Source organism: Pseudorca crassidens, chromosome 2, assembly GCF_039906515.1.
Source record: "Pseudorca crassidens isolate mPseCra1 chromosome 2, mPseCra1.hap1, whole genome shotgun sequence".
Taxonomy (NCBI): domain Eukaryota; kingdom Metazoa; phylum Chordata; class Mammalia; order Artiodactyla; family Delphinidae; genus Pseudorca; species Pseudorca crassidens.
This window is the reverse complement of record NC_090297.1, coordinates 182003013-182026610: the sequence shown is the minus strand read 5'-3', so window position 1 is coordinate 182026610 and position 23598 is coordinate 182003013. Positions and strand designations below refer to the sequence as shown.

Sequence of the window (23598 nt, the reverse complement as noted above, 5' to 3'; positions counted from 1 at the left end):
CTCTTTGGTGATCAGCAACTAGTGTGTGGTTGGGTGTCTCGTACTGACAAAACTACTTACACAAGATTGAAATTAAGTTTAAACTGAGGTTAAGTGAAATTTCCATTCTTTTCTCCTAACAATTCCTATAGACTTATAAGATGACTGAAAAAGATCAAAGATCTGCAGTGATGACGAATTTCTTTCTCTGCACCAGTAACTCTTATATACACATGGTCTGTAAACAAAACCCTGTAACATGAATGCTGCATGCACCTTCATCAACAAAGTCAATCAATCTGACTACAGATCTCTGCCCTTCACCTGCTCAGACTGCAATTCTTTATCACATTATCTAGTAAGAAATGATGCTCAGACTCCTACAGGCTTTCTGTGCACACAAAATGCAACTGGCAGGGTGAGCCGTTTTCCATCTGCCTTTGGCAACAGTCCCAGGTCAAGTGCTACCCACACCAGTATGTGCCGGGGCTGGACCTGACTCTGGTGTCTCATTCCCCTGCTACATGAGTCCTTCCCTCCCTATTCCTTACTTTTCTTCCTGTGGACGTCTGGATCTGAAGAACAAAACAGACCCATCAAATGAAATGCCACTAGCGAGAATGTCCAAAGAGTAGGTCGAGGAAAATTTAGAAACAACATATGCATGAACTATGGATTTTTAAGAAATCAGGAGGCTCTTTCCAGAGCAAAGGTAAAATAAGGAGATGAAAGAAGGAAATGGGGTGGGGTTGGGGGGAAGGGCAAAGCCTGTAAAGATCTAGATCTAAAATGATTCTACTTAATCTTGATAAAATTGTCCAATGGCCTCCACCTTCCACTTCGCCTCTGACTAGTTTTTTCATTTCATGTTTTTCCCCTCTCTGTCCTTTCTTTCTGAAAATTGTCTTACCCTCCTCCTTCTCCTCTATTATTATAATCTGCAGTTTCATCAAAAAAGGCCCATTGCTTTTTCAGTGTCTGGGAAGAAATCAAGCACAAATGATACAAAAAAGGCATAAGACGGTTTCTGCTATCATGTAGGTTACAATGGCCATAATGCTCTGATTGGTAAGCAATAATGCCAGCAACAGCAAACTGAAATGTTATGTGAAAAATGACAAGGAAAGGTGTTAAAAAGTATCCAAATGCAGTGGAGATGTTTTGTGGCAAGAGTGATGAAAGAGAATTTTAGAGGGGAAGTAGGATTGGCGCAGCGCCTTGGAGGTCTTGAGGAAGTGTAGAGCGGCAGAGTGTTGAAACTACCTGCTGCTTGTTCTATTTTAGTCAATCAAAGAAAAAGAAAAAAAGATCCCTGCCCAGCTCCTGCCATGCTCCTAGCCCATCGGTGGACTCAGTTGTTCTGGCAAAAGTTTAGAATAGAAACCAAGGCAACGAAAAGATGTCGGAGGGTTTTTTCCTCTTTGATTTTATATTTTTAAGCTGTAGGGTGTGAAAAGAAATGGACAGATTAGGATACTACTACAACACTGCAGGTGAAAAGGGATAAAGTTGTGAATTAAAGGGATGTCAATAGAGGTGGGGGGGGCGAAGATTTTAGAGATCATTACAAAGTAAAATGATAGGACTTGGGGAGCATTTAAATATATATTTCAGATTTTCTTTCTCCCTCTCTCCCTCTCTTTTTTTCTTTTTTGCAAAAACACAACACAGTAAAACAAGATTAAATTTAGGAAAGGAGGTGGTGGGGTGGTGGTGGTGGGGTGGTGGTGGTGGGATGAATTGGGAGATTGGGATCGACATATATACACTAATATATATAAAATAGAGAACTACTAAGATCGTGCTGTATAAAAATAAATAAATAAAGTAAAATTAGAAAAAGTAAAAAGACATAAGCCCTCAGCACACAGGCTAAAATAATTTTGCTTAGAGACTTTGCCTCAATACTGTTAGAGTTCTAGAATAGCTCTACATCACCGTCTGTTTGACTGAGAAAGTTAGGAATGAAACAATATATCTGGGTTTCATGATTTAGTTGGAAAATGTTGTGTTAAATAAATATTAAACACAAAAATCTAACAAAAAAGAAGGAAAGGAGGTAGGTTCCGCCTTCTGAGGGGTGAGTCTGGACATGGAGAATCAGGATCATCAGTGCATAGTAGGTGATGATAAGGAACTCTGAGTTTAGGAAATAAGAATAAAACAGGCCGAAGGGGCTTCCCTGGTGGCGCAATGGTTGAGAGTCCGCCTGCCGATGCAGGGAACGCGGGTTCGTGCCCCGGTCCGGGAAGATCCCACATGCCGCGGAGCAGCTGGGCCCGTGAGCCATGGCCGCTGAGCCTGCACGTCTGGAGCCTGTGCTCCACAACGGGAGAGGCCACAACAGTGAGAGGCCCATGTACCGAAAAAAAAAAAAAAAAACAGGCCGAAGATTGAGGCCCATAGAACTCCAATATTTAAAAGTAGACAAATGTGGAGAACCAGTAGAGAGATGATAGACAGACAGACCAATATACATACATAAATATATAATGTTTGTGTATTATATAACTCACACACATATATATATATATAACTCATCTATTTATGTGTGTGTGTATGTATATGCATACAAACAGTGTAGAAATATCTATGTTCTTACAGTACTTAATTGTCACTGGTAGAAGGATACCAAGTAGCCCAGAACAGAGCAAAGACCCAGCTCAAAGCTGAGGGCTCTGACCCTGTGCTCAGTCACGTAGAGAAAGGGAGGAAAAGGAAACCAGACCCCTAACCTCACCTCCCCTTCCCTCTAACCAAAGGCATTTCAGAGTCTAGCGATGGTAACAATCCCAGGCAGATTTGTATTAGGAAAATGTTTTCCAAAAAATCAATATATAATCATACTCATCACCCCCAAACTCTACATTGTATTTAGAACTTAAGAGGATTGCTGATCAAATTCAATTCATAACTAGTTTTGAATACCTGCAATGGGCAAGGCAAGGTACATGCTTGGAACTAAGAGCTCTTTCTTTTTTACTTAGATGGAAAAATGAAAACTTATGTCCAGGAAATGACTCTTAACTGTTATGACTCATAACTCACATAACTCATGTATTCATGGCTGTTATGGTGTGAAGCCGTAGCTTCTGGCAGTACTTTGTTAGAGCCAGAGATCACTCACTCCTACCTGCATGCTTGAAACCATCACTGTCCCCCAGAATTATTTAGAAATTTTAAACAAAGTGTTGGTTTCCGGTTAACACGGCAAAGAGGCACAGAGCAAATAGATCAGACATTTATGTAAAACTCAGCCAGCGATGTTACTCTGCGCTGGCAAAGTGTAACTTTGCCCATATTTTAGAGATTAAATAACACATCTGAGTTGTGCAACAATTTATCCACTGAAGTCACTCTCCATTTGGCTCTATTTCTTTATGCCCTTAGAGTTCACAATATAAATTTGAGGTCTAATATTTCCTATAAACACGAAACTCAACTGAACACATTAAAGTAAAACATATAATGCAACTCATAGGTTGCTAATATAGAAAAATATATCATTTAAAGAATTAATAATTTCCAAAATTATACAGTGAATCCCAAAATCTCTCTGGGGACTTCAAAGTATGATAAACAAGATTTGCACACCTAGATAATTATATCTATATATTTTTTCTAAAAATGAGTATGTTTGCTCTCCATATTTATGTGAGCAGTTGAAGTGAAACTTGGTTTTCAAAATAAATCTATGTATATCGATACATTTATTTATAGTATAAACTATTCAGCCCAATTGGTTTAAAGGTTGCTAGATCATTTTATACTCTTATTTTGATGATAAATTCAAAGATGTTTCTTACGGTAAAAATCCTTAATAGACTGTGTTGAAATTTTTATGGTGGTTTGCTCTGTGGCCTATAAAATATTTGAGAATTTCTTGATGCTCACTCAGAAATGTTTTCCAACAGTTCCTGAGTGGGAATTTTTAATGGAAATTTACTCTGACTTATGATAATACACATATTATTACCTTATTAAAATTATTATTCTTTATAATTTGGCTTTTATTATTATAACCAACTTTATAGGAATGGTAACTTGGTAAACATTTTCTGTACTAAGACAAAATGCTGTACCTATATAAAAAATGTTTAATCCGTTTTTGCAGTTAAAGAAAACAGACAAAAAAACCACTATCCACGCTGCTTTCTACTGTCCTTGGTTACACAAAATGTAAATTAACAATGTAGCGTGCTCAGAAGGTAGCTACTGCCCTGCCCTTTAGAGAAAAGGAGAGCAGTAGAAAGTCAAAAAAAGATTTCAAAGTGAGTTACAATCAGCAAGATTTTTAAAAATATTTTTCCTGTTTTCTTTTCTTTTTACTTATTTGGAAATCTACAAAAATACCATTTAAATACCTTTTCAATAATAAAACATTGCTTTTAGATTCTACACCATAAGGAGTAATATTACATATCAACCAAAAATGTACTCATGACCCAAACTGAAACCGTTCAGGAAATGTACATTAAATGGACCATAAGTGTACAAAGATCTCAAACGTGAATAGGTACCAGGGGTCCGATTAGTTATAGCTTCCTATAGAATACAGCATTTGCATGATTCTTAAGAGTTCAAGTATTTTTATCTCGTCAAGGCGCTACTATTTACCCATCACCCAGGAAGGGCGGCGGCCCCATAAGAATTTTCAAAGCAAATAAGCATTAAAACGACTGTAAGGGACCAAAACCTTGATTTAAAATACATTCTGTGATAAGAATTTGCAGAAAGTTAATATTTAATTAAATACCCAATTGTATTACTTTAAACTACCATACAACTAAGTATTCAATAAAATATTTCAGTCATAATCAAAATTTGAGGAAGCAAACTACTGGTCCGAAAAAAGGGAGTGGCTTGCATGCAAGCAAAGACATATTATGATTTTTAAAAATGCATTTTTTGTTGGAAAGATAAAAATTTACTTCTTTTGTCATTAAAATTTCCTTAGACATTCATAAACTTGTGTTTGTATATTTTGAGGGTTAAGTAATAGCTTTTGTAATATCCAAGTTTGAACAGTTTGTAAACCAAGATACAGAGAGACAATGTTTGTAAACCAAGATACAGAGAGACAATGTTTGCCTTTTAAATCGTGATTTCTTTTTTGGCCAAACATGTATGCCTTTTTAAACAGAAACAATGTATTCTGTCACATAGCAAGCCATGTCCCTCTGAGGTACAATAACCTTGACTGTTTTACAGTTGGCTTCCTCACCTCCAGTCACCAATGCTTAATTTATTTTTATGTCTATTTCAAACCAATGACCTTACACACACACACACACACATACACACACACACACACACTAACTAAGGAAATATGAATTTCCTCGTACTTACCTGTAACCAACACTACAGTGTCCAGAAAGGCAAAGCCAAATGCCAAGAGTTTAAGCCACAAATACATGGTCATATCTGGAAATCAGTCGTATTCCTGTGAAATAGCATGCGTCCTTCTGAAAGGCAAAATAATGGTTATTTCCGCAAAAATGTTTCTCTGTAAAACTGAATCAAAAAGAAAAGAAATGAATGCATACTCTTCACTGGTGTCTTATCGGACAGGGAGCAATTTCCTCCTTTGCTGAGAACAAACCACTTGCTGCTAGGTAGTGATGTCAGATTCGGTTTTACTAACTTCTCCAAAAATGCTGTAAAGCGTCCTCTTTGCAGGAAGTCAAGAAAGTTGTTCCAAGTCACTGCAAAGGCGTCTTACTTCCTTAACCCAAGTGATTAGACTGAGTTAGCAGGCCTTTCAAAAGATGTTCCCTACAAGGAAGATGTGTTTTTAGTATTCAAATAACACTCCCAAACAGTATCCATTACAACCAAAAACGAATATAACCCCCCCTGAAAAATCCATAACATTTTTACCTAAAAGTTGAGGAAACATAGTCAGCATGGCTACAGCAAAATGGGGGTTGGCAAGATGATACACTAATTGAATTAGTAAAAAATACCTGTATGGGTTTTAAAAGGACCAAATGAATGAAAAAACTACTACCTATCTGGTTATTTTCGACAACCAGTATCATTTACCATGAGGGCATTCAAAACCCAGCAATATGACAGTTTTAGCATCTAGCCATTTCCTAGGCAAAGCACTCTCAGGGAGCTTCACAGGTTTGCCCCAAATCTTTCATAGATAGCCTTGTGGAGCCAGCCATGGAATTGGACACTCACTTCTACTGCAGCAAGTCCTGCTTCAAAAAAGTAATACTTCTGTGATATTCTTGGTGCTGTTGATGAAGAAAAGATGAGCCATTAAATCGAGAGCTGTCTTTTACAAAAGTTAACCATTTTTTCTCCCTCAGTAATACTCTCTCACCCTTTCTGATTAAAAGACAACAAATACACAGTGTTCTTCTTGATTCTGATGGTGTTCTTAGTAAGTCCATTAATTAGGAAAACTCATGCTGGCAGAAAGCCTCTGTGAATCAGCAATACAGTTAAGTGAATTGGTATCATGGTCACAATCTCTGAATGCATTTAAAAATCCTCGTGCACAGACATACCAGGCATTATTATTTGAACTACAGATAATGTTGAGGGGACTTTGAGAGAGACAGAGCCCTTGCAGCAAGCTGGTTAGGAAGTGGTGTTGCAGGACTTTTGCGTTTAAGTATATACATCTTTTGATGTTTGCAACCTGACTTGTTTTATACTTACTTAGGCTGCTAGGAAGTACAGAGCCACATTTGCAACCACCCTTGGTGCAAATGAAAGTAATCCCACATCTTAATTTCTGCATAGTAACACTATAATGAGATTCTTATTAGGATTCTGATTTTATACGATTATTATTATAGTAGCTAACTTATTGGGCTCTTACCATGTCCAGGAATATGCTTAACCCTTTAATTGCCTAATCCAATTTGTACAACAACCCTTGGGATAGATAATGAGACAGATAATTCCTCATGTTATCTATGAAGTTCAGAGAGGTTAGGTGATTTGTCCAAGATCTCACAGCTACGAAGTTAACAAGCTATGTTTTGAAACCATCCCCAAGTTTCATCTTGCTTTCCTTATTTACCTTATTTACCTTCCTACCTTCTTTCATTTTTCTCACCTCTTTCTCCAATCTTTTTTACTTTGTACTTTTATGATTCTTAATCTCAGAAAGATAGAACTTGATGTCATAAAAATGATCTTGTTCTCTTTTTGCAACAGAGAACAAATAAAACAGCTGGGCATGTCTGCACTACTGTTTTGGAGGTAGGTCTAAGGAAACGTATGCGTCAGAGGCCACAGATTTTAGTTCTTGGCTCCCCAGCCTATTTTTTAAAATACATTGGCAATGGAAATCTATTTGGGGGTTAGCTTAGAGTATGTTTAAGTGAATACTTGTGTTCTGTTAGCTTGCTACTGTGGCAGGGTATTTGGTAAAACTGGAGGCCAGGAAAAAACTGCGTGACACACCATCTTTTAAAAGGAAGTGAGGTTAAGAAAACATACTTTTGAACAAGCTAAGGAGAGGGGGTCAGACACCTCAGAGAGACATTTCAAAAGGGCTTGCATATCACAGCTTTGAAGAAATAATAAGAAATTAGGAGATTCAACTTCATTTCAGGCAGGCGGGTAGAGAGATTCTACCCAAGGAATACTGAGATTAACTAACAACAAATGAGTTGGATTATGTGTTTTAAGGTGTTAAAATTGAGTTTAGTGTCAACCAGAAATATTAGACCTTGAGGTAGCAGAATGCTTACGGGATACTCCAAATGTACAAAGAAACAGGGCCTGATGCAGAGACAGCACTGGGTGAATAGGTGCACAATTCAAGTGCTCTCAGAATGGGGCAAAGGCACCCAGGAGCTAAAGCAAGAAGGAAGGCCCTCACAGCTTGTTGGGGGACAGAGCACAGCTCCCCTTTGGTGGTGGACAACCGGACATAGAGGTGGGAGCCTGGTAAGCAGCTGGCCTCTCCACAGGGCACCCGAGGAAATCTCTGCTTTATCACATGTAGGCCCAGCACGGCCCTAGACAAACAGTAGCAGTCACAGACTCTCATAGAAACAGAAGGAGCATTTGTGACACTGGTATGATCCACTGATTCTGAGAAACAGGGACTGGGCAGAAGACTGATGAATGGCATTTTTAAGAACCACTGACACTGGGAAAGGACCAGGAAGTGATGTCAGAATTTATATGTAAAAGAGTAAATAGCTGGGTCCTTCCTGAGTGGTTGAAACACTCCAAAACAATCTCAAAGTTTGATCAATAAATGCCAAAATAATCATAGCTGATTGACTTATACTAGATTTTTTAAAGATATAGTATTTTTTAATTTTAAATATTTTCTTTAAATTAATCATCATTTCCCAGATTTTTTGTTATATAAAGTAAAAGTTACATCAAGATAGAAACTGATGTAAAACAATTATACTCCAATAAAGATGTTAAAAAAAAAAGATAGAAAGTGATTACAGGAGATGAACTGCAGAAGCAGATAGTATCCATTTATTCATCCACAAATATATAGTCACCTCCCAATATAACACAGTCGTTTTCACCATGATGAAGAAAAAATGGTGAGCAAAAAAAGACGTGCTCCCTGCCCTGATGGAATATACTTTAGTGGAAGAGACAATAATTAATTAGCACACAGGAAATACTTGATGTTATGATTTGAGTACATAATAAGGTATTTGGTCTGGTCGTGAGGTCAAGGAAGTTTGCGTGAAATAAAAAGCAATGAAGCTAGGTCTGAAAAAAAAAAAGAAGTTAAATGAACATGGGGAGAAAGAAAGAGTATTCCAGGCAGAAATAACTTTATATTTAAAGGAGGAGAGTGTGTTCAAGGAACAGAAAGAGGCATATGAGCCTGCCACAGAGAGAAGCAGAGCCTTATATTTACATATATGATATATATTATATCACAATACATGAATATATACAGTCATCACGTGGTATACCTTAAACTTATACAATGTTATATATCAATTCTACCTGAATAAAAAACAAAGTCAGGGGCTTCCCTGGTGGCACAGTGGTTGAGAGTCCACCTGCTGATGCAGAGGACACGGGTTCATGCCCCGGTCCGGGAAGATCCCACGTGCCGCAGAGCGGCTGGGCCCGTGAGCCATGGCCTCTGAGCCTGCGCATCCGGAGCCTGTGCTCCGCAACGGGAGAGGCCACAACAGTGAGAGGCCTGTGTACCGCCAAAAAAAAAAAAAAAAAATGTCAGACATGAAAAACAAAAAAAAAGATCTGGCCTCAGAGGGAGGTGATAGTCAAACCCTGCCAGGCCTTGTAGGTTCTAGGACACTGATGTCTTTATCCTTTATCCTGAAAGATACAGGAGGTATTGAGGCATGTGAAGCATTGTTCCCAAGTCTCCTTGCCAATGACACCTGCATCACCAGAGCTGATACCTTCACTCACTTCTCTGTGCTCATCGTATGTGACACAGCAGCACTAAGTACTGTCAGCCCCTCCTCCAACCCTTGCCTTTGGTCAACTTCCAAAACACCATTATCTACTGATTTTCCCTGACCCTCACTGGCTTATCCTCAGTGGCTGCCATGTGGGCCCTTCTTCTACCCGACTGCTAAGTTCTGTGACACATGACCAGCTCAGGTTTGGCCCCCTTCACTCTTCCTGAGCATCGGAACCTTAACTCTCCTGGCGATTCTCTGTAACCCTCGTCCATGGATCCCCACACATCACTGTCAACTGATGTAAAAAATTCAATACTGATGTGCAAAAGGAAAAAAAAGATTCTGCCTAGTGGCCAAGAAACGGGGTTAAATCCTAATCCTGGCAATGACTGAATCTCTCTAAGGTGGAGCTAGTAACACTACCTTAGTGTGGCTGTGAGAAGTAAATTAATTCAACAAGCTTTCAGTTAATGGTGTCAATACACTAGGTTACAATTAAAAGCGTACACAGTGGAACATACATCCCGCTCTTCCTTCCAGCCCCAACAAACAGAGGAGGAGAGACCCAAAGGAGGGAGGGGGGAGGACCCCAAGGACCTGACCTCACCAGAACATTCTGCACCTCACCCAGGCAACGTCCTGTGGACGCAGCAGGAGAGGAGGTGAAAGAGTGACATTGACTGTGCTCAACTCAGCTGAATGAACCTCTTTTTTTACCCCAGTGTAATTAGGAAGTTGGGGGACCTTCCCTATATACTGTTAAGAGATGGAAAAGGCAAATTCAATATGCTGTTTTCTTTAATTAGCTTAAAGACACTGTGGATGGCAAGACTCATGCTGATTTCAGCAATGTCGAAATGTTTTATAAAATATGTGTCTCAGAATCAATGAAATACATTGAAATAGCTGACCTGTGGCAGGGGAAATATACAATTATTTTAATGAGCTCAGACTGTTTAATAAACCAGTCATGTATATAAAAAACTACAAGACGGGCAGTGAGTTCTGATACCAGTTTCCAAATCTGCCTCAATAAGAAAGTCTTGTAGCTTTTCATAAACTAAGAGAATATTCCACTCTGTCCGGGTCGTCTGTGGATTCCACTTTATTTTTGTTCCATGAGGTCTGAACCGAGGTGTGTGTGCTTTACTTCAGTAATATGACAGATGACAAGCCACGTTTAACATTGGTTGGTTCCTTTGAAGCCTGCAGGATCCTTTTCTCTCTCTCTCTCTCTCTCTCTCTCTCTCTCCCCCTCTCTCTCTCTCCCTCTCTTACTGCACTGACTCCCAGCAATGGATGACTTCCCTTTGTGGGCTATTCCAATCACCTACCTGGATGCATAATATAACACGTAGCAAGTAGAGCACAGGAGATGAATTAGCCTCCAAATGCTATGACGAGATATAATTTTGGAAACTATGATAGTGTAAAATAGGGACTCTACGTATGGTCCATTGTATATGCCTTAACTATAACCTAACACGTTCACTCCAAGCCATGCACTGGGCACTCGCTCAATTGATTCATTTAGTTTTCACAACACCAAGTGTTATGGCTTTTTCAACAAGAGAGAAAATAAAAAACAGAAGATGCTACACACTTGGCTCTATCTGAGCTGTCACTGATGCTTCCTTCATATCATGTCCACGCAGCTGGTATCCTGCCCACCTGCATGCACGTGTTGACTTTTGTGTGCTGTTTCCCATCCCATGTCATACAAGGCTCAAACTCTTCAACATCAACTTAGTATAAAAGCAATGGTTTCTTTCTTGCTAGCTCTTATTATTTGAAAATATTGTTAAATAGTAGTCTGCGTTTTACTTATTTTTCCATAAAAAAATGTCTAAAAGTCTGTACTATATTTAAAATAGAGAACCAACAAGGACCCACTATATAGCACAAGGAACTCAGCTCAATATTCAGTAATAACCTAAATGGGAAAAGAATTTGAAAAAGCATGGATACTTGTATGGGTATAACTGAATCACTTCGCTGTTCACCTGAGTTGAAGTTAAAATTTCTGAACCCAGCTTGAAATTAATCCAAATAAATAATGGATGATAAACAATGAAAAAAAAAGTTCTTTCAAAAAGCTCACAGCCAATTTCAAAATGTCAAAGAATATGGACATGCAGATATTTCAAGTTTGTCCCATGAAGTCATAAAGGAAATAGTGTCAGAGGAGATATGGACTGAACCCCACAAAACTAAATTAAATAAAACAAGGGCCAAGCACGTGAGAAGATGTGTAGATTTGATGTAATGTCCTCCTAGAAATTCAATCTGTTGCAAATCTCAACCGGCAGCCTCTTGGCATCTTAAAGTCATTGCACATCACTTTGGCCAGTTAGTAAAACACATTAAAGAAGAGGACAACAAGGTCCTACTGTAGAGCACAGGAAACTGTATTCAATATCTCGTAATACCTATAATGGAAAAGGATATGAAAAAGAATAGATATACATGTGTATAACTGAATCACTTTACTGTACACCTGAAACTAACACAACAGTGTAAGTCAACTACAGTTCAATTAAAACTGATTCATTAAAAAAGACTCATTCTCTACTCTGACTGGGTTACATTTAACATGTGAGCTCTGATTATGGGGGTTTCACTTGGACATGATCTTGAAGACGTCTTTAGGTGGATAATGTGAGATATAACATGCTATTTTTGTTCTTTTTTTGGCCACACGGCATAGGGGATCTTTGTTCCCTGACCAGGGATCAAACCCATGCCCTCTGCAGTGCATGTGTGGAGTCTTAACCACTGGATGGCCAGGGAAGACCCAACCTGCTACTGTGAGGGCAGTGGACTCCAGTATGATTTTTAAAATTTTGGTAAACAGAAATGCTTTTCATAAAGCATTTTGTTTGCTTGAATAAGGCCCACTGGTGGAGACACCTGAGGCCACCTCCTCCAAGGAATCTTGTCTTCCAGCCCCTCCCCCTATAGCCCCTGTTGCAGTAGGACAGTCATGGAACACCTGTGTCCATGGAGTGTTTCACGCCAAATGTCCTCTGGGGTACGTTGCCCAGGAGGAACTAGATCGATACCATAGATATCCAAGTTCCACATCTTTCTTGCCAACTGAAGAGCAAAAAGCTATGCTAGCTGCAAGACTGCCTACCTTGAAGCGTCAGAGATGCTGCTTCCGAGAATAAGAAGGGTGAGAAAATCTGCCATTTGGGGCACTGAGTTGTGCAAAGTACTTCCTAGTGCACATGTGATTTCTGAGAAGCCAGCTTTCTCAGGGGAGTAAGGAGAGATACGGGGGTCTGTGACTTTGTGAGCCACGTGTGTGAGAGACCCACACTCAGCTTTCCCTACAGGCTGGCCTTTGGTTTCTCTCTTACCCTGACTTTTGTATCCTTTTCTCTCTCCCATGACATTATAATAGGCTGTGTCACAAGATGTCATTGAGGGAGCCTAGCAAAATTAGAACTCTGGGAGTATAGCTAGAATTCAAGGGACCTGACAGGCTTAGAAAATGGACCCAGTGGACACATCCATGATAACCCGTGGGAAACAGAAGATGCAAGTTCAACTCATAATCTTTCTCCCCCAAATACAATTTTGTTCTAGAGTTTCCTACTTCAGTTTGTGGCACCACCAGCCATTCTGTTGTGAAAATAGAAACCTCGGTGTCATTCTCGAAACTCACTTCCTCCAATCCATCACTAACTTCTCTCCATATGACTTCCTAAGTAGATCTAAAATTTCTCAATTTTTCTCCATTTACACCACCAGCCAAGGGACTACCACCTCTTGAATAAACATTTAAAATACCGGGACTTTCCTGGTGGCGCAGTGGTTGGGAATTCGCCTGCCAGTGCTGGGGAAGTGGTTTCGATCCCTGGTCCTGGAGGATCCCACATGCCGCGGAGTGGCTAGGCCCACGTGCCACGGCTGCTGGGCCTGCGCTCTGGAGCCCGCGTGCCACAACTACTGAGCCTGCGTGCTGCAACTGCTGAAGCCTCTGCGCCTAGAGCCCATGCTCCGCGACAGGACAGGCCACCACAATGAGAGGCCTGCGCACCACAGCGAAGAGTGGCCCCTGCTTGCTGCAACTATAGAGGGCCCGCTCACAGCAGAGACGACCCAAAACAGCCAAAAATTAATTAATTCGTTAATTAGTTAATTTTTAAAAAATGACCTCCTAACAGCTCTGCCTATATCTGCTCTAACATTATTTCTCACTTGCCAATTCATTCTCTACTCTGTATTCAAGAGGTCTTTTCTAAATGAAATTGTATCTTGGGCATCCGCCCCCGATTCTGTCAATATTTTTCCACAGAATTTAGGATTGAAAGAAAAATGCTTAAGAGAACCTCAATGGCTTTGCATGGCCCAGATTTCTACTTCTCTACAAACCCAATTTTTCACCCTAGTCATACAGACATTGGCTCAGACCTTCCTGTTTACCGTAGCTTTATCCAGGTAAAAGATTTTATATATAGTGTCCTCTCTGCTTTAAACACTCTCCCCCATCTGGCAACATTCTTTTAATCCTACAGGTAGGACCAATCATCCCTGTCTTGGGAAGTATTCCTTTACTTCTCTGATTAGACCAAATAACCTCCCATTGCTCTCCCAGTATTTATTTCATCTACTTCATGGAGCCCGTCACATTGTTTCGGTGATTATTTGATTCATTTCTTTCTCGACCAGCAAACCATATGTCCCATGAGGTCTGCTACCTCAGCCCGCAGGCAGAGGTATACTCTCATTAGTTGTTAAATGATTGAATAACCGCTGCATCCTTCCTGATTCTCCTGGGCTGCCTAAGACTCTCAGGACTTTTTTGCAGCCCTGAGATGAGGATTAAATTTTCCACCCTTCCTGGTATAAAATGGGTGGAAGGTTAGATTTAGTTTGAGTTACAGAAAATAAAGAACTGTGACAATTTGGGGACACTTGAATTAAGGTCACAGAATCATATCTGCTATATAGACAGACAGTCCCCAACTTACGATGGTTTGACTTAATGATTTTTTTTGACTTTGCGATGGCGCAAAAATGATACACATTCATTAGAAATCATACTTCAAAGTTTGAATTTTGATCTTTTCCCTGGCTAGTGATATGCTATACGACACTCTCTCCTGATGCTGGCCGGGGGTAGCCACAGCTCCAGCCATGAGATCAGGAGGGTAAAAGACCAATACACTCACAACCATTCTGTATCCAGACAACCTTTCTGTTTTTCACTTTCAGTACAGCATTCAATCAATTACATGAGATATTCAACTGGGCTTTGTGTTAAATGATCTTGTCCAACTGTAGGCTAGAATGTAAGTGTTCTGAGCACAGTAAAGTCAGGCTAGGCTAAGCTATTCATGTTCAAGAGGTTTGATGTATTAAATGCATTTTAACTTATGATATTTTCAACTTACGATGAGTTTATCGGGACATAACCCCATCGTAAGTGAAGGAAGAGCTGTACTTGCTGAGGAGGACACCCTTATTCTTCCTGTTTTCAAAGACAAGTTCATTTTCTGCACCGTATGCAGGAAGAAACAAAAGAGCATGTAACACCAAAACCATCTTCCAAAGATGTAGCTCTGTTTTGATGGAAGTCCCTTTCCTCCTAATAAGCACTCCGTTAGTTAGGGTTAACACTTCCTGCTGGATCAAACAGACTCTCAAATGTATAAAGGCTCAAACGCAGTGAAAGCTTATTTCTGCCTCAAAAGACAGTCCAAGGTGGCGTTCCAGGGTTGGAAGCTGATCTTCTCCACACAGTGATTCAGGCACCAGGTCCTTTCTATCTTGAGGCTTCACAATCCTCTGGCCTCGGCGTTGTCCACACTTAGCGGGAGAAGGGCTAAGAAAGCATGCATGAGGCCCACACAGTCCTTAAGGCCTTGGCCTGGAAGCGCACATAGCACTTCGCCACCCATTCTAATGACAATGATCAGATCCAGATACAATGGGGGAGGGGTAATGGGAAAATGTAGACTGGGACAACGTCTCCAGGTGGGAATCTCCCTGCCTGCAGCAACTCTATACTATGGAAAAGGAGAATAAGTATAAGTTTGGGAGGACAGCTAGACATTTTTGCCCAAAATACCCTGGGTTTGGATAAGAAAAAACCAGGAGAACTTGGACGTAGAAAAAAGAGAGTGTTAAAAACTGCTACGTGCAGAGTACAGTGCAAAGGAAAACGAGTGGGATATTATCCACACCCTCTAGGAGTTCAGGCCAGGGAGGAAAAGGACAAATGCACAGTTAACTATGACATAAGATATGTACATAGGCGTATGTATGTGTTCAATTTTTTGATGAATGTAAGAATTTTCAAACCTTTAGGATATGCTCAGATCTGAAGAATTATCTTCATTTTCTTGAGATGATTGTCAAGCACTGGGTTTTCTGGGTACCAAAGGAATATTACCCTGCAAATGTAACTTGTTTTACAGGAGAAGCATGGCATTTGAGACCGCTTATTACCTGTCAAATAACCTTGACACTTTAGTTTTCTGTGAATTGAGGGTATATTTAATATGTAAGGTAGTAAATTTTCATGGTAAAAAAAAAAATCTTTGTAAACTAAGCAAGATCACAAAGGCACCACAATAGTGGATGATCCGGCATGAAAATGGAAAAATATCATGTACCTGAACAATTCTATAGAATGAGATTATGTTTAAAGTACCAAGAGGAAAGAGTTGGCTTTAATTAGTCATGTTTTCTCAAACACTGATAAGAGTAGTAATAGTAGTAGTAGCAGTTGTAATATATTCATCAAGCACTGTTCTCACATTAATTTGAATTTTCTCGTGGGATCAGAGCACCAGTATGAGGCTGGGTAGTATTATGTCGTCACGTTTTCAGGCCCAGATTAGTAAAGAAACTTCCCCTAGCTCATTTATACTGTAAGAGACAGAACTTAAATTTGAACCCACGTCCTGAGTTTCAGAACTTGAACCCAACCCAACTCCCCAAAATTCTACCCTAAGGAGTTTTCACTTGCAAATCCATGCAACTCTATGCAACTCAAAGGGAAACAGAAATGACACAGAATCATGAAACATTTTCAATCAAACCTATCTTCCTGTCTCTCAGAAGTAATAAACAGTGCAAACACTTATAATATAAAAAGCAATTGTTCAGGGGTTTAATATCCAATCTCTTCTATCCAACTTCTCAACATTGCAGTCAGTGGTCCTGTTCTCTCTCCACACTCTCTCCCAAGACAATCTCATGGACTCCCTTGAATTAAAACGCTGTTGATTTCCATTGATTCAAACCTTCATCCATATTTTCTACCTGAGGGCTGAACCTTACCTCTGTGCCCCTGTTTCCTTTTGCCTAAAGTGACAAGGTTGTGTTCCACCGACAACCACGTGGACCCTGAATTCTCGATTCACCCCCCTAAACCCGCCCTCCTGCCCCAGTACGCTCTTGCCTTGGTGCAGGGCACCACCACCTACCCAGCTACTCAGGCCAGGTACCCGAAAGTCATCCTCATTTTCCAGCATCATCGCAAGCCACCGAGCCCAATCCAGAAGCAAGTTTTCTCAGTCCTGCGTCTAAAACGCGTATCCATTTCATGTACTTCTTCCCACCCGCACCACCGCCATGTCTCTACAACACCCCTTCTCTCCTGGAGGACGGGCACAGCCTCCTGACCTGACTCTTGGCTTCCACTCCTGCTGTGCTCAAAGCCAGCCTCCACAAGGCAGCAAGAGAGTTTCTTAAAATGTAAATAAGCCCGTGATAGGTCCTTGCCTTAAACCTGCTTAAAGGTTCTGTTTGCAATTCAAATAAAATCCAAACCCCATAGAGCCCTGTAAGTTCCAGCCTGGATCTCACGTTTGACCCTGTGGACTTTTCGCTCCATGTTTCTCCCATGTTTGTCCTCGCCCGACGTTGGCCATGACGTGTGTTGTTTACTATGTTCCTTCTCTCCTACTTCCCATCACCAAATCCTTCTCTTTTTCACATCATGGCTTGACTATCAGAAAGGCCTTCCCTGACCATCCTTCCTAAGAAAGATCCCCAACTCTGGTTTGTTCCTTTATTTCACCCCCTTACTCTTTCCCTTTGTAACATCTTCCAATAATTATGATATTTTTATTTGTCCATTTATTTACTAACCTTTCATCCATCTTCCCCACTTGGATGTAAGCTCCATAAGGGCAGGCGATCTGCTTGCTTTGTCCATCACTGAATCACCGGTGCCAGGAACCGTGTCTGTCTTCTGGAAGGTGCCCAGTACATGTCTGTTAGTGAAGGAATGATGGTACACAAGAACAAGAAGATGAATAAATGAATAAATGAAAGAGGTGCATTTCTCTTTCATGTGAGGAAACTTTAACATAAATAAATTTGCTAGTTAGAGATATAGCATAATATATAGACAGCTTACTATTTTTTTATTTTTTATTTTTTCGCGGTACGCGAGCCTCTCACTGTTGTGGCCTCTCCAGTTGCGGAACACAGGCTCCGGATGTGCAGGCTCAGCGGCCATGGCTCACGGGCCCAGCCACTCCGCGGCATGTGGGATCTTCCCAGACCGGGGCACGAACCCGTGTCCCTTGCATCGGCAGGCGGACTCTCAACCACTGCGCCACCAGGGAAGCCCCAGAGTAGCTTTTTATAAGATCTCAAAACTTAGTGGCAGCAGTTAAATTTTCAGGAAGGAAAGCTGACTCAAAAGAGTAAGCTGTCGGGCTTCCCTGGTGGTGCAGTGGTTGAGAGTCCGCCTGCCGATGCAGCGGACACGGGTTCGTGCTCCGGTCCGGGAGGATCCCACATGCCGCGGAGCGGCTGGGCCCGTGAGCCATGGCCGCTGAGCCTGCGCGTCCGGAGCCTGTGCTCCGCAACGGGAGAGGCCACAACAGTGAGAGGCCCGCGTACCGCTAAAAAAAAAAAAAAAAAAAAAAAAAAAAGTTACTGTGCTATCTACATGTAGTGGCACTTTTTCTTAGCACAGTTTCTCAATATAAAATGGTAGCTACTACTTTACTGAATATGAACCTGAACTAAATGAAGTGAATGTCAAGCATCTAGCACCATGTCTTATACATGAAATGTTAGTTTCTTAGAGAACACAGCCTGTGATCTAGACATTGATCCAGGAGCCAGAAGGACTTATTTCTATACTTGGGTTTCCCACTTACTTGCTCTCTGACCCCTTAGCCAGTCTTTTTCTTATTTCTTTACTTAAGGGAAATACTCCACCTTTTTCTAAATATAAAATTCTCTCTCACATATTAGCTTCTATTGCTAGTGTTATAGGATAATAATAAATTGCTTTAAGCCCTAATTTGGGGGCTTAAATCCATCATTGTCTCATCTGGGAAAAGTTTAAGGTAGTTTCTTAATGAACCTTAATAGTGGCAAGAAAAACAAAAATTAAAATGCTAACTTTTTCCAAATGATATTCTAGTACAATTTCCAAAATATGTCAATCTGTAATTTGTAACCACTTTTAAACATGGCTTTCAAAACTCTGCAAGCCCATCTTTTCCAACCTCTTAGTTAACTATTTAATAACTGCATACAAGTGTTTGAGAATCACAGACCTGAAGGAATCTGCCCCAGGCCTACGGGCAGCACCTGTGTTTGGGTCAATGGAGTTTACTGTCATATGTAATCAGTTGGCTCAGAAGGACTGCTAGGGGGTTTGACCTTTGTTTCTTTTGGGAGAGGAACTGTGCTTTGGGAAGACTGTCAAAGGAAGCTACCCTCCCATTTTCTAGAATCACACTGAGACTCCATCCTCCACTCTGAACACATGAAAGGGTGACCAGCTAATGAAACCCCATCTCATCGTGATTTGGCATGAAGTAGAAAGTCAAGGGGACCTATTTAATAATCAGTAACTTCATTAAAAAGGAATCAGTTACCCTCATTTGGAAACATCTGGATGAATTATGAATACGCCCTATGGTAAGATCAGAAACTTACCATAGAAAACTTACCAAAGTTTTCAAGTTTATTAGAAGGAGGTCAGAACGCGGAGAGCAATTAGAATTCTAAAATCTCCAGTTCTCCACTGGATCCTCATTTCCAAACTAAAGATGAAAGTAAGATGGAACTAGCTTTTTTTCTCCCCAAGTTAGACATCGAGGCAAAGAGATGTTATCGCTTTAATAACTGAACTGTAATCATGAACATGTTCAGTGACTCAGGGAAAAATAATTCAACAAAGGCCCTCTGCCCTCCAAAAATCGCCACTTTTGGAAAAAGGCTGTAGGTCAAGTGAGAGAGATGAAAGATGGTCACACTCTCTTTGACAAGATTTGAACGATAGGAGAGGCCTTAAGAGAATGGCGGCTTCCACGTCCTGTCTCTTGAATACTCACCCTTGAAGCCTTGAGCCTACTATGACAGCCACATGTGGAGGTCATTTACAGTAGAGGGCAGCAAATTTTCTGTAAAGGGTCAGATAGTAAGTGTTTTGAAGGATATAGACAACATTTAAAGAGAGTAGACAGAAAGTAGACAACATTTAAACAAGTGTGTGTGACTGTGTGCCAATAAAGTTTTATGTATGGATACAAATTTGAATCTCATATAACTTTCAGACTTCATGGAGCTTTATTCTTCATATTTTTTTTAAAAAACACTAATAAATTTTAAAACCTTTCTTGTCTTCTCATTGAGCTCCTTTCTGTCGATCGGTGACAGTTTAGGATTCGCACGAGAAGAGACAATTCACAGAGCTAGCATTGTTGCCTTCTGTCTTCACAGAGGTATATTCAGCCGTTTTGTGGGACATTCTGAAAAGAAAAGAAAAAAAAAACCTTTCTTAGCTCACAGGCTGTACAACAGGCTGCAGAATGCTTTTGACAGAGAGAGAAAAAGATGTTCATGAGCCCTCAATTGCTCCAGCCCTCAGACATTTGCTTTCCCAGCTGAGACCCCAGCTATCAGGGCAAGATGAGTCATCTGCACTGTGCCCTATCCAAGTTCTTGGTTCCCAGAGCATGAGATATGATAATAAAAATTTGCTTTAAGCCCTAATTTTGGCCGTAGTTTGTTAAGCAGCGGTAGATAATCTAACTGGGATAGCCCTTACAACAAAGACGACAATGAAAAGCTACATTTAATGTTTTTTGAAAACTTGGTGACCATCTCACTGGTCTTATCCCTTACAAATGCCCTTTTCCCTTGGGTCACATGAATCAACAATTTTGACTGTACTGATCAAAATAAGTAATTTTCTTGGGGCCGTAGACAAAACTCCATTAATAAAATGAGCAGAGTTTCCATTTAAAAATCACATTGAAAGGTATGCATTATGTGAAAATCCAATAGAAGGTGTGTTTTCTGATTTTGCCATTAGCAGTGAGGCAACAGATGAAGTTCTCAACTTCCCAAACCTAGGTTTAAGAGAGCAAAGTGTTTCCTTTATTACCCTATCTTCACGGATCTATTGTTTTTGTCACCCAGCTTTAATTCTTTCGTCTTCTGGTAACGCTTTGAGTGTATCCATCTCTCCACTCTCAGCCCCCCGGGGCTCTGGGGAAGCTGACAGACAGGTATAGCACAGAACTCATGCCTGAGGCCATCTGAGTAGAGCATCCTCCTGGCCAGAGAAATTGGTTCCACAACTGCCACACATACCAGTCAGAGACAATTTGGTTCAAGCGACTTTGGTATTTCTGAGAAAGAACTCTCACTCTTTTTTTTCTTCTAGACTGAAAATTATAAAAATAAAAGAGGCTGGAGTTTGGACCCTCTTTTGCTAACATACCCATTCTAAACCTAAAGTTCCTCGGCATATATCTGGTGAAAACCATCATTCGAAAAGATACATTCACCCCCAATGTTCATTGCAGCACTATTTACAGTAGCCAGGACGTGGAAGCAACCTACAAGTCTAAACACAGAGGAGTGGATAAAGGAGATGTGGTACATATATACAATGGAATATTACTCACCCATAAAAAAGAATGAAATAATGTCATTTACAGCAACATGGATGGACCTAGAGATTGTCACACTAAGTGAAGCAAGTCAGACGGAGAAAGACAAGTATCATAACAATATCACTTATATGTGGAATCTAAAAAAATGGTACAAATGAACTTATTTACTAAACAGAAATAGACTCACAGATGTAGAAAACAAACTTATGGTTACCAGGGTGGGAGGGGGGAGGGGAAATTGGGAGACTGGGATTGACATATACACACTACTATACATAAAATAGATAACTAATAAGAACCTACTATATAGCACAGGGAACTCTACTCAATACTCTGTAATGACCTATATGGGAAAAGCATCCAAGAAAGAGGGGATATATTTATATGTATAACTGATTTACTTTGCTGTACACCTGAAACTAACACAGCATTGTACATCAACCATACTCCAGTAAAAATTAAAAAAAAAAGAAAAACAGCTTAAATGCAACCGTAGGGATGGGAAGTAAGAGATGTGGAAACACATGACATTTTGGTATGCTCCATTGAGTTATAGCTCATCTAGTAATATTCCTAAATGTTTTATCTTACCTTAGCCCCCAAATTACCTCTTTGCTTCAATTAGTTGAAGTCCAATTTTGTGAAAGTTGCAACAGAAAGTGCCCTGAGTCACCACATGGAAAAAGCCTTTCTTGCAGCGGAATATTCATTTCTTTACTCTTTATCTAATACTTTTGGAATTATATCAGGGCTATTCCAGGCGTGGTGATAGGACATAAGAACACAAAGACCAGTAGGCACAAAGTCCACTGCCACCAGCAGCTCACCATCTAGTAGTGAAAACAGACGTATAAACAAGTAATTCAGATGCAGTGTGATAACAGTTGAACAAGACTGTGGCCTGAAGGAGGAAGTGATCCACCATGGCTGAGTTGACAGTAGAAGGTGCCCAAAGGAGACAGCAAGCTGGGTGGGGGAGGGGTGGCAGGTACAAACGCTCTGCACCCAGGTTCTCAGCAAAGCTCTTTGTCTGGAGAGCTGCAAGCGTTTCCAAGTCACAGAATCGCCACGTGCAGAGGAGGAATTTGGAGAGATGGGCCCTTCTCAGGTCAGGAGAGGCCTTGGATGTGACACCAGTGGTTTGGATTTCAGCCTGTGGGCAGTGAAGGATCATCAAAGCATTCTAAGTAGGGGCAGAAGAGGTAAATCGATCTGCCAATAGCTTAGGTAAAGGGACACTCCTCATGACACCATGATAAGAGCCCGGGCTAAGGAAAGGCCTGGAGGCTGAGGGTAGAAACCAGAAGCCAAAACTGCTAAAGACGCCTCATCAATACATTTGAGACTGTCCCCAGGAGTGGGAGAAATGAAAAACTCTCAGACTATTCAAACTTAAAAGGTGACAAAAGTAAAGATCTCCCTATTCTTCATTCCAGCTGCTCCTGTTCTGTATCTTATAAATGCTTCGTGTTTTCTTCCTCTCTGCTACCATCTCATTTCCATTTTCCCTCAAGAATGTACAATTTGGTAACTTCCCTTTTTAAAAAAAAATTATCTTCTTTTATCTTCTAATAAACCTTTGGTTTATATGTGCTCTTTCTCTCTTCCTTTCTTTGTCTTTCTTTGTGTGCGTTTTTGTTTTTGTTTTTTTGTTTCTTCCTCCAAGCACTCAGAACGCGTCTAGGGACGTAAGATTCCGGGAGGGATTGGGGAGCAGCATTCCTTTCCGCTGCAGAAGGTCCCTGGGAAGCCAGGGTGAGGAAGGAAGACGTCTCAAAACCTCAGCACTTTCAGGGCGCCGACCCTCCACATCGTGGACACGTGGCCCCCACCAGCACATGGTGTAGGAAGCTGCATCTCGGTTTAGAAGATGCAAAACAGCTAATGGAGGGCTCAAGTGTAGTTCCCCACAAACCTCGCTGCTTCTGATGTGGGCGGAAGTGAGCTCAGCCCGCGATGCTCCGCTGCTTCCCCACCCCCGGGCGGTGCAGCTGCAAAGTGTGTGCTGTGAACCTTGGGAGCCACAGAGCCGTGACTTTGGCTCTAAGTTAGGAACAGAGAGAACAGAGGCCCCGGGGGACCTGACCAGTGGGAATATGGCCCTTTGTCTTCCTGCAGGATGCCTTCCTCACCCACAGCTCAGAGCTCCTTGGAGCAGTACCTCCAGGGCGCTGAGAGCACTTCCTCTGTGAAGAAGGGGCAGCCCCTCTGCTGAGATCAGAGGTGAGATACTCACAGGAAGTCAACGGTTCGCTTGTTCACAATACCTGCGGGCTCGCAGCCAGGCCTCTCTAGCTGCCTGGTGAAGCCTCTGAGTGGGACCGGGGGCCGGTTGCATG

At 41.0% G+C, this 23598-nt stretch overlaps 1 protein-coding gene and 1 non-coding gene across 3 annotated transcripts in view; one reads left to right on the top strand and one right to left on the bottom strand.

Annotated features, from left to right (window-relative positions):
* PTPRC (protein tyrosine phosphatase receptor type C) overlaps positions 1–5614 on the bottom strand; it is a 123098-nt gene extending 117484 nt beyond the window's left edge. For both annotated transcript variants that reach the window (XM_067729837.1, XM_067729838.1), the window contains exons 1-2: positions 5526–5614; positions 5329–5444 (exon numbers count right to left, since the gene is read on the bottom strand). In XM_067729837.1, the coding sequence (XP_067585938.1) occupies positions 5329–5401 (73 nt within the window). In that variant the 5' untranslated portion in view covers positions 5402–5444; positions 5526–5614. The remainder of the gene's footprint in view (positions 1–5328; positions 5445–5525) is intronic.
* Positions 5615–19977: 14363 nt separating this feature from the next.
* Positions 19978–20108, top strand: LOC137220314 (small nucleolar RNA SNORA75). Its single transcript, XR_010941617.1, has one exon. It is a non-coding gene; the product is annotated as a small nucleolar RNA SNORA75 (small nucleolar RNA).
* The last annotated feature ends 3490 nt before the right edge of the window (positions 20109–23598 follow it).